Genomic DNA, 12,014 nt, shown 5'->3' on the forward strand with positions numbered 1-12,014 from the left:
ATGAAGGATGGCTCCCAGCACACAGAAGGGAGCTCAACCAGCACTAGGACCCAGAAGGCGGTGTCCAGCTGCAAAGTCCAGGGAGCTGAGCAGCACCTTCTTTTTTCACCTGGGCTACGCAGCTCTGCATTCACAGAATAGGTATGCTCATTCCACCCCCTTCCTCAAAGCCTTGCCCCTTCTCTGCCTCCTCTCCCCAGTGGCGAGCATGCTGCGGCTCCGCTCTTCCCCCTCCCTCCTGCCGGCAATCAGCTGATGGGTGGCAGGGAGGGGGAGGGCGGGAACGCAGCAAGCTGTGAGAAAAGGCAGGGGAGGGGGAGCTTGGCTGTCCTACTACAGTAGGAGCCTCAGTGCCAGCAACACCAAGCTTCTGCCCTCTGCAGGGGGGGGGGGGGCGCGAAGAGTAGGCCTGGCCGGGGCCCCCTGGAGAGTGGGCCCGGCACCATGGCAAATCTGCTACTGCCAATAATACATAAATCAATAAAAAGGAAAATTTGGGGAAGATTTTTTATGCTTAACTAACAGTCTTTGTGCAAAACATCTCTAATAAATCTGGTCAGATACTTCACTTTTCATCTCTAATTACAACAATGTAACTGAAGAAAAGATAAAGGCCTGTGCAGTAACTTGTGGGCAGTCATATGGTGGTGGAGACTTTTACCGGGAATAGCCCCGTCAAACTCTCTGGGTCACCATCATAAAAATGACTTATTCAGTGTCTGGGTTATTATTTCTATCTCAGCTGATAGGCTGAGGGACAGGCATCTGTCTTAGCTGCTTCTCACCAATTTGAAGCAACATGAGAGAGTGAGTTAAATAATGGTCCTTTGAATCAAAGGAGAAAGATTTTCAGAATCACAAAAGAAAAAGGTGAATCAGATACAAAACCATGGAGAGAATCCACAGTAAAGCCAAGGATGGGCGTGGGAAGTTACTAATACAATACTTTTGTAAATCTCTAACTGAAACTAAAGGCTGATACCTAAAACTGTTTCTCACTGTATAATTACTGTTAAGCTTTAATACACCCATCTTTTCCATTGAGCTTTTAAAGCAGTTTAAGGCATAACTCAAAATTCTTATGTAAACACATGAACATTTTTGTACAAGGACTCTGTGCAAATGAAATGTGTACTGAATCCATAACTGACTGTGGAGTTTTAGAGCATCTCTTTGTTTAAATTTACACCATAGCATTCTCAAAAGACTGTTCTAAATTGGAATACGTAAATAAACGTACAATTATCACTACAGTTAAGTTCCATATTAACAGCACACCAAAGTAAAAACTAAATATAAGGCCAGACCTTGGCATCTAAAGCAGCAAATGTCTGGAGTGAAAGGCAGGAAGCAACAAGGGTGGCTTTTGGAGACAGGTGGAAAGATGCCATTTGTACTGGTTTGGTCCACATTAGATCATCTATGCTAGGCAACAGATCAGTACGATAGTGGATGTGTCATTTGATTAGTAAAAATCTACAGAAGTGCCATTTCAATGGTGTCACCCTCTGCAGCATGGCAGCAGGCACTCACTGCCTTCCTGGCTCCCAACTCCAGGCCCTCCGATTGATGGAATTTTTGATAATACAATGTTGTTGGAAATGGGTCAAGTTGGGTATCATTCGAAAGACCTTTCTTCCATGGTCTACTGGTACCAAACATGACAAACCTAGAACAATTATGTAGATACATACGAGAGAAAATATTTAGAAATCAACTTTTTAAAATTATGTTTTAAAACAGGGATGCATTGCTTACATAACAAAAGAGAGACATTGACTTTTGGTAAACCTAGGGAAGTCAGCCTGGTCATGTAGGACTAAAAACATTTACTCAAAGTCATCTCGGTCTAGGGAACCACTGATAAACACGTTATCATACTGATCCTCATCCATGCTGCTCTTGCATATCTCTATACAAGGCAGGTTGCTGGCCTAACATTTGCAGTGTGGTTATCATCTGGTCTTTGCACAAGCAGTTGATTAGCTGAAAGATTGATTTAGAAGTGCATCGTATTTCACACGTAATTGATATGATCAGTCCATCCTCCAAGTCCCATACATGCCCAGTTGGGAAGGGTAGCTTTGGATGCACTAAATCATCCCAGAGCCTTCCATTGCTTGACAATTTGCCCTCTTAATAGCAGGTATAACTGCACCCCATCTTAGTGGCAATTTTTCTCAGTTTGTCTGCTTCTTGGAAAACATCCACCAACATAGCTCTGCAAGTGTCATAATGCTGGTCTTCAAATTGTAAGCCAGGCATATGAATGCCTCCAGTGCATTTATGACCTCATAAGTGACTGTCTCAGCCATTCCAAGCACCTTCAGAGCAAACAGAGTATCTTCGGAGGCTGAATCAAATACTGTCTGCTAAGATAATTTGGTCTTTCCAGTCAACCTTCCAGTAGTGCCACATCCTGAGAGGGCGTGGAAGCCTGGGAGTGCAGTGACTTTTAATAGTCCGAGTAATAGGAACACATCTCTAAAGGACATACAGCAATTCTATTCCCCAACAGCAAGCACAAAAAACAATCTTGTGGAAGTCTTAGGTAGTGCCTCACATAGGGCACTAGAACATGTGTGTCTTGTACAAAAATCTGGAGTTCAGTAGCACCTCTCTCTGCGATACTGATGGCATGCAACATAATTTTAATGACAGCCTCCCGATGGGAACTATGAAGGAACTCCACTGAATAGCGTGAGGAAGTAGCTTCATTACACCATGAAATGACAAAATTCTTGGAGCAATTTTTCGCATGCTGGAGCATTTTTCCTGTAAAGTATAGGGTTAACCTGTCCTTCATGAGAATATGTGACAGTAACTTCTTCATTGTGACATTGGAGATGTTCGTGGAGTCAATTATTTTGTACTGAAGAGGTGCAATACCATGAAGTCTCTTCTTTCCGGTAATTTTTTAATTAATTCCTCTACATTCATTTCAAACAGGAGGGGACTTTGTCATAGGTTCAGTATTTCCTCTGTGTCTTCATAATGAAGTGTTCAGCTAAGTCTTGGCAGGTGTTAACAGTTTGTTGAGAGCTTGTACCTCAGCCATACTCTAATTGCTATGAAGAAAGGACTCTGCTGCAATAAGGTACCAGTCACATTGTTAGTAAGTGCTGGCTTAGAAAGGCCATGCAAGACATGCATTTGCTTTTGATAGTGCCACTTCTGATAGTGCCACATTTTTTGGATCTTTTAAGGATATGCGCTGTGTTTCATTTCCACAGAAAGGATTGCTAAAACTGTGTCCACATCCCATAGTTCATCTTCAATAAATGCTTTAAGAGCCTTTCTGTTAAACATTTGTTCCTCTTCAATCCCATTCAAAGCACCTATGTGGCAATTTATCAATTCCAGCTGAGTCCCACAGTTTGCAGTAGAAAAATAAGTATGTTTTACATACATTCTTGGTGTGACACTCAATGTGATACGCAATGTCATATGCGGGGTTCTCTTTTGTGTCAATGCACCACTTACCTTTATTTTCCATGCAACATTCTCACCAAAATTTGACTGCTTCATACAGTTTCTCACCCATCTCATGTGTTGAAACAGTGCTTAATGGGTTCCTTCTGGCTTCCCACAGAAGAAACAGATGTTCTTTTTGAAACACATGCCAGGGGGCCTAGTATAAGGTGAACCTTGCCCACAGCGGGCACTTGTCCCAGCATCTTCAACTTTTTCCTGATGCTTGATGTACTTCCTTTCCAACCTTTATGGGTGCATGTCTTCTAGCATGTAAGATGCCACTAAACGTTGTGTTTAACCAGGTCCTCCGCGGTGGTATTGTCCAAAGATTCAGCTACTAGTCAGTATGCTTCATTTCCCCATTGATGTCTAAAACTATCAAGACCACAGTAAAAACAAGGATTTTGTAATAAATTACTTTGGGATTGTAATTAATTATGTCATGTATGTTAGGTAACGATGCGCATACCATTTGCAGATGGATTCCATAATTACTGGCTGGATGCTGACGTCCTAACCATTGCCTCACTACAACTCTTTTGAAATGATAAACAAAATTGACAATCAATACACTAACCCGCTTCTTTTTTGCGGATGATGGCGAATCAATTTGAAGCACTCCTATTTATGGTAATCGGGAACATTACAAAATATTAGTCAGGTATGTGCTGTGCATTAACTGACATCACAGTACTGTAAGTTGAGGGCCACAATTTAACTTTGTGAGAGCTATACGTTTGACAAGCCTGTGTTAAATTACAATTTAAAAAATTGATTTTTGAACATTTTTTGAATATATATCTACTTAATTGTTATAGGTTTGTCATGTCTGGTACCACTGTATTGATGTGAGAAAGAGCTCACCCAACTCAAGCCATTTCTGAAAACATTGTATTATCAAAATTTCGACCAATTGTAGGATGTGGAGTTTGGAGCCAGGGGATGACAGCGAGAGCCCCCCTGTCATGCCGCAGAAAATGACATCATTGAAATTATGATTCTGTAGTTATTTATCAATAAAATGACACATCCCTTACCTTTCTATCATTAACTTGCCCAGGGAATTAACATGCTCCTATACTATGAGGCCTGCCTTAGAAAGATTAAGCCCATTCATCTGGCTTCCCAGCTTGTGGTTCAGCCCAAACTGACTTTCTGAACAAATCCCTCTACTCTCCATGACTCAAAAGCAAGGACCAGAGAACAAGGCAGGGCCCCCATTTTTATGCTTCAGGTCTCCCAGTCATACACTGAAAAATGTAAGTGAAGCATAACAAACCATGAAAGGGAATGCAGTTCTGTCTTGAAGAAAAGGGAGAATGTAAATACATGGTTCTGTTATCCCAGTCATGAGGCAGAGAAAAAGACATTGCATCAATTGTCTGAGATACCTAAGGGAAGAGAAACATTTATTAAACACACCGTTTTGTATAACAAATTTTGAGTTAAATGTGTCAGATACTGCAACAAAACAAACACTCATTTCTATTTGAAGTGTTTTTAACTTTTAGTATTGCAACTCATTAATTCTATCAAACTCCTTGTATCCTCCTTCACCTTAAACCTGGAAATTTATTAAAAGCAATGTTATGGCAGGAGTTTTTATATGAAAAGCTGTGAATTATGGATTCCACAGAGACCATGTAAACTGGCCCCACTGCATTGATCTAGCTTCTTCTACCACTTTATATGATCTCTAATGGAGAAGTGCGGGCATGTACAGTGGAGCCAAGTTATGGTCACCTGGGAATAACAGACTTTCTTGACTTTGGTGTCTGTAAAATCTCAGTCCCAATGCTGCATTAATGTAACTTTTATAGCTAATTTCCTTCGCTTCTTAAAAATGAGAAGGGAATTCTTGCACTGAGATTCTGTACTAGTCATAGGATTAATTGCAAGGTCAGTTTAAAGTGTAGGTTAACATGCACCAAAATGAACAGATTAGGAAAGTAAGAGGAGGAGGTTACTCACCCTGTGTAGTAACGGACGTTCTTCAAGATGAGTGTCCCTGTGGGTGCTCCAATCCAGGTGTTGGTGCATCCCTGTGCCTTTGCTCGGAGATTGTTGTAGCAGTACTCGTACCGGACTCGCATGCATAGAGCCTGCCCCCCCGCTCTGAGTCTATCTTAATAGTGCGCATGCGTGGCCGGTCTCCTCAGTTCCTTCTCTACAACGGAGGCTACCCCAACTCCGAAGTAGAGAGGAGGAGGGTGGGTAGTGGAGCACCCACAGGGACACTCATCTTGAAGAATGCCAGTTACTGCACAGGATGAGTAACCTCCTCTTCTTCTTTGAGAGATGTCCCTGTGGGTGCTCCACTCCAGGTGACTTAAAAGCAGTGTGTCTCAAGGAGGTAGGGACTTCGGATCTGATAGGAATGCCGTAGATAGTACAGCTCTGCCCAATCGTGTATCAGAGAGAGGGCCCTGAGTAAAGGCATAGTGTTAAACAAATGTGAGTTCAGAGGTCCAAGTGGCTGCTTTACAGATGTCAGCTAGGGGAACTTTGCGTAAGAAAGCCACCGAGGCAGCCAGAGATGTAGTGGAGTGAGTTCTGATGCCGGCTGGAGGTGTAACCTTCTTCATCTGATAGCACAATCGGATGCACTGAGAAATCCAGTTTGAAAGTCGCTGGGTAGAAATAGGAATCCCTTTGGAACGCTCCGCGATGGAGACAAAGAGTCTAGAAGAGTTTCTAAAAGGTTTGGTTCTATTCAAATAGAAGGACAAGGCCCTGCGTACATCTAATGTATGCATCGTGGCTTCGAACGAGTTCGCATGTGGTTTTGGAAAGAAGGTCGGTAGGTGTATCGGCTCATTAATGTGGAAGGAGGAATGCACCTTTGGAAGAAATTTGGGCTGTAATCTAAGGGTAACCTTGTCCTTGAAAAATAGCGTATATGGTGGGTCTGCCATAAGAGCTGCTATTTCTCCCACTTGTCTGGCGGAGGTAATTGCCATTAAAAATGCTGTTTTCATCAAAAGATGTAAAAGCGAGCAAGTGGCTAGGGGCTCAAATAGTTGTTGAGTTAGGCAGGATACTACTAAATAAAGGTCCCACAGAGGGGTAGGTGGTTTAATGTCTAGGCATAGGGCTTGGAGTCCCTTGAGGAAACGCTTGGTGATCGGATGAGCAAAAACAGAGGTATCATCAATTCTGCCATGAAAGGTTGTAATAGCAGCTAAATGGACTCTGATGGAGCTGAAAGAAAGGCCAGATTGCTTAAGGTAGTCAAGTATGAGCGGGAGAGGTACCGACGTGGGACAAAGTTGTTTAGCGGAACACTGATGTGTGAATCGTTTCCACTTTCGTAGATAGGTGGTGTGAGTAGATTGTGTTCTGCTATGTAGGAGCACTCTTTGAACTTGTTCAGAGCAATCTAGTTAGTTTTGGAAGAACCATGTAGGAACCAGGCTTTGAGGTGAAGCATGGACAGGTTGGGGTGGAGAAATCGGCTGTTTTGCTGTGATAGGAGGTTCAGGATGAGAGGCAACGAAATTGGTGGTTGAATCGTCATTCTGTTGAGGAACGGAAACCACGGTTGTCTGGGCCATGACGGGGCAATCAGGATCACCTTGGCAGGGTCTGTTCATATTTTTATCAGGACCCTGTTGAGAACCGGTATCGGGGGAAATGCATAGATTAAGTTTCAGTCCCATGGAATCATGAATGCGTCTCCCAGGGAATGTTTGCCCAGTCCCACTCTGGAGCAAAAGTCGGGGCATTTCGTGTTTTTCGCAGTTGCAAAAAGGTCTATGGTTGGATGACCCCAAATGCGGAATATGTTGTAAATGGTTTTCCCATTTATGGGAAAACCCTATCTCCCATTCATGATCCCAGGGAAAGCGTCTGCTTAGTTCTTCCGCTGTGGTGTTCATCACTCCGGGAAGATAGGCAGCTGATATCCGGATGTTGTTTGCAAGGCACCAATTCCAGAGCTTCATAGCCTCTGTGCAAAGCGAGTGGGAGCGAGTGCCTCTCTGCCTGTTTACATAGAACATGCAGGCAACGTTGTCTGTCATTATACGTACATGGTGATTCCTGATTAGTGGGAGGAAGTGACGGCACGCATTGCGTATGGCTCGAAGTTCTAGGACATTTATGTGCAGAGAGGTTTCGGTTGAAGACCATAGCCCCTGGACTGTGTGGTGAGACATGTGTGCACCCGATCCTGTCAGAGATGCATCAGTAGTCAATAGGAGGGATAGCGCCTCCTGAAAAAAGGGACTCCAGAGCAGAGGTTGGAGTGAACTGTCCACCACAGTAGAGAATCTTTGACTTGGAAGGGTATAAAGAGAGTTTTGTTTAGAGAGTGCACATTCGGTCTGTAAACTGTGGCCAACCACGCTTGGAAGCACCTCATGTAGAGTCGTGTGTTTTGGACTACAAAGGTGCACGAGGCCATGTGACCTAGTATTTGTAGACAGTCTTGGGCAGTGACCTGGGGACTGTTGCGAAGTTTTGTGGCCAGTAGGCTTATGGAGTTGAAGCGGTTGGGTGGGAGAGATGCCAATCCCATCCGGGAGTCGAGGTATGCTCCTATGAACTCCAGATGTTGGGTGGGGCATAATGTGGATTTGTTTTTGTTTATTTGCATGCCTAGGGATAGGAAACAATCGACGGTAAGTCACGTGAATCAGAGAGCTTCGTCAAACGTTGAGGCTTCGAGGAGGCAATCATCGAGGTAAGGAAAAATTATGACCCCTTGTTTCCTGAGGTAGGCAGTGACTACAGCTAGGATCTTGGAAAAAACACGGGGGGCCGTGGACAATCCGAAGGGGAGAACCCCGTATTAAAAATTTGTTGAGCCAAGGGTAAAACACAGAAAGCGTCTGTGGGCCGGGTGTATAGTCACATGAAAATAGGCGTTCTGTAGGTCGAGGGCTGAAAACCAATCACCCTGCTCCAGCGCTGGGATTATGGTAGTGAGAGTAACCATCTTGAACTTTTGCTTTTTGACAAATTTCTTGAGCCGTCTGAGGTCGAGGATTGGTTGCCATCCCCCAGTTTTCTTTTCTGTTAAGAAATAATGGGAGTAGAAACCCTTCTCTTTGTGTCGTTTGGACACAATTTTGATTGCTCCCATTTGGAGGAGATGTTGCACTTCTTGGAGTAGTAGTTGCTCATGAGAAGGGTCCCTGAAGAGGGACGGGTGGATGGGTGGGAGGCAAGGAGAGGAAGGAGATGGAGTAGCCAATTGTAACGACCTCTATAACCCACTTGTCGGTGGTAATGTTCTGCCATTGATGGGAGAATGGTCATAGGCGGTGTCCAAAAATAGGTGTACTGGCTGAAGTGGGAACGCTGTTTTCTAAACCCTCAACCAAAGCTTCAAATTTACTTATTAATTGGAGGGGGTTGAGGCGCCCCCACAGAATTGGGATGACGATGCTGGAATCTCGGTCTCTGGCGTTGCTGTTGTTGCTGCTCCTGTGATCTATGGAAGTGTTGTGTATATGCGGGGTAGTGTGGACATTGGTAAGGTTGATACCTATATTGTCGCCTTCTGGTCATAGTTATCTGGAGACCTAAGGACCGGAGGATTGCCCTGGAGTCCTTCATTGAATGAAGCACGTCGTTTGTGGTGGAGGCAAAGAGTTTGTTACCGTCAAAGGGAAGGTCTTCAATGGTACTCGACCTCTCGAGGAAAGCAAAAGGAGGAGAGCCATGAACCTCGGCGCATGACACTGCTGTGGCAGTCGATTTTGCTGCAATATTGGCTATATCGAGGGCCGCTTGAAGAGCGGTACGTAATATGATTTGTCCCTCGGAAACCAGAGCTGTGAATTGTTGTTTCTTCTGTTCTGGAATGTCATCAATAAAGTCCATGAATTTATTATAGTTTCTGTGGTCATATTTTGCAAGAACTGCAGTATAATTAGCAATACGAAATTGTAGCCTTGAGGATGCATATACTTTGCGACCGAAGAGATCCAACCGTTTACTTTCCTTGTTGGCCAGAGTGGAGCGGGAATACTGTTGTTTGGTCCTTTGGTTCACTGCGTCTACTACCAACGAGTTTGGTGCTGGATGGGTAAAAAGGAATTCAGAGCCCTTAGAAGGGATGAAGTACTTGTGATCCACTTGTTTACAGGTGGGTAGGCTTGTAGCTGGAGTCTGCCAGATGGACTTAGCAGGTTCTAAAAGGGCTACGTTGATTGGTAATGCAACCCTAGAGAAAGAAGAGGGCTGTTGGATGTCCGTTAACTCATGCTGTTGTTCAGGGACTTCCTCTAAGTTAATTCTCAAGTCACTGGCAACTCTTTTAAAAAGGTCTTGGAATTTTGCGTAGTCATCCAACAGTGTTGGAGGAGGGGGAAGTAAGGCTTCTTCAGGCATTACCTCCGGCTCTACTGGAATAGGATCAGGACTTGGTTGACACTGCAAGTGTGACGATGCTGCCTGGTGTCTTGTGTCACTGGCAGGTTCGTCAGGTGGTGGTGCTAGACCGGTGTTGTGCCTGGTTGAGGTGGAGTAGCACGTGTGTTCTCGAGGGTACGATGCCCATGGTGCCCAATATTGCTATGGTGGTGGGTAGGGGATAGGTGGTGCCATCCAGGGGTTCACCCCCCAGGGGGCAGGATCCTGAGAATAGGATGAGGTAATTTTTCTATGACCTCTGTTGACTGGGGTCTGGGGATGGGAGTCTTGATACAGTGAAAAATCCCCCTGTGGTCCAGCTTCCTCCTCCCTGGAGGAAGGCTGTTCAGTCCCTGACTCAGCCATTGGGGAGAAGCAGGCATTCAGCAGGATAAGTGACACAAACAGATCTCTTGCATAAGTAAATTGAAGTGCTGAGGCTCCTGTGTGAGGTGAAGGCTGGATAGCAGGAAGCTGCAGTGAGGAAACATTCCTCTGCACCGGTGTTTTGAGTCTGGGCTCACTGCCGGTCAGCCCAGCGGGTGTCGGTGCCGTGGCAGCAATCTCAGCCTGCAGGGGGTCAGGAAGGTTGTGGGATGTCAGCACCGCGTCCACCGCAGTGCCGAACGGTGCCAGAAGAGAGGCAGGCAGCTGGAAGCCTGAAGCCTCGGCACCGGAGCCTCACGCGCAGCCTCAGGTGGATTTCGCGCGGTGCCGGAAGAGCCCGGCTTGTCAAATGTGCTCAAGCGGGGGAGCACAGGGGAAGCAGTAGATCTGCCCGGGGAAATCCTGTGTCACAGGGTTTCCTTTGAAGCTGACAAAAGGCGCCCTTTTTTTTTTGAAGATTTCTTGTGCTTCTTTGAGGTGGGGGGTGGGGGGGGGGGGCTGTGGTGGGCAGCAGAGCCAGAATCAGTGCCTGGGTCTGAAGCTGTGCCTAGGGATTTCTGGAGGAGGAGCAGTTTCAGTCTAAGCTCCCTGTCCTTCCATGCCCTGGAGCTAAGTTTGCTGCAGTGGGCACATCTTTGGGGAATGTGGGTCTCCCCCAAACATTTTATACACTGTGAGTGGCCATCTGACAGGGGGATAGCCTCCTTGCAGTTAGAGCAGCGCTTAAAGCCGGTGGAGTCAGGCATGTCCGAAGCGGCTGCGGCTGACAGGGATTTAAAAAGATAGAAATGGTACTAACTATAACTAACAACGAACTAACTAACTAGAAGGGTAATTGTAACAAGAGGAAAGAATTTCCTAACGAGTCTGCTGAGCTCCGTCTCAGGCCGGGGACGATAGAGAAGGAACTGAGGAGACCGGCCGCGCATGCGCACTATTAAGCTAGATTCGGGGGGGGGGGGGGGGGGGGGGGGCCGCCCCCCAGTGGGGGGGGGGGGGGGGGGGGGGGGGGTGTGCAGGCTCTACGCATGCGTGGCCGGTACGAGTTCGGTTACAAAAATCTCCGAGCAAAGGCACAGGGACGCACCAACACCTGGAGTGGAGCACCCACAGGGACATCTCTCGAAGAAGAACTCATAGCTACTAAACAAAGGCCGTCTTCTCTCCTGAACTTTGTGCAAACCTTTCATTGACCTCAGTGGGATTTCTGCTATTTCTGCTAGACCACACACTTCAATTAAATCTAGAATTCAACCTTCTCCTCCAAACAACTCTGACACCCCAGTGTAAACAAATATTCTTTTATAGGAGGACATAGTGTGGTACAGTGGCTAGGGCATTGGCTTGGAACTCAGTAGACCTACATTCTATTCCCATCTTGATGTCTTCAAATCCAGGTGGGATGCCTTTCTGGAAGATATGCTTTAGTGGACTCAATACAGGGATAACAGGGTGGAAACTAATGGCCTTTGAGTCTATGAACAGAGTAAGTGCCAGATTTTCAAAGGTACTGAGGTGCCTAAAGATGCAGCTAGGCACCGAATGGGGTTTTTAAAGGTGCCCAAGCAGATTAGGTGCCTATCTCAATGGAAACCATTGGGAATTAGATGGGTTTCAGAGTAGCAGCCGTGTTAGTCTGTATCTGCAAAAAAAAACAAAAAACAAAAAAACAAAAACAAAAAACAGTAGTACTTGTGGCACCTTAGAGGCTAACAAATTTATTTGAGCTACATGGACTACAGCCCACTTCATCGGATGCATAGAATGGAACATATAGTAAGGAGATATGTATA

The 12,014-nt window shown here is 45.5% G+C and overlaps 1 protein-coding gene across 3 annotated transcripts in view; it reads right to left on the minus strand.

The window, feature by feature from the left end:
• Window positions 1-12,014, minus strand: part of KDM5B (lysine demethylase 5B) — a 135,492-nt gene that overhangs the window by 6,880 nt on the left and 116,598 nt on the right. For all 3 annotated transcript variants that reach the window (XR_004645415.1, XM_034767759.1, XM_034767758.1), the window contains one exon: window positions 4,754-4,865. Coding sequence is in view for 2 of the 3 variants with exons in the window: in XM_034767759.1 (XP_034623650.1) it covers window positions 4,754-4,865 (112 nt within the window). In the remaining variant the exon portion in view is untranslated. The remainder of the gene's footprint in view (window positions 1-4,753; window positions 4,866-12,014) is intronic.

The sequence above is a fragment of the Trachemys scripta genome, chromosome 4, assembly GCF_013100865.1.
Source record: "Trachemys scripta elegans isolate TJP31775 chromosome 4, CAS_Tse_1.0, whole genome shotgun sequence".
NCBI lineage: Eukaryota > Metazoa > Chordata > Testudines > Emydidae > Trachemys > Trachemys scripta.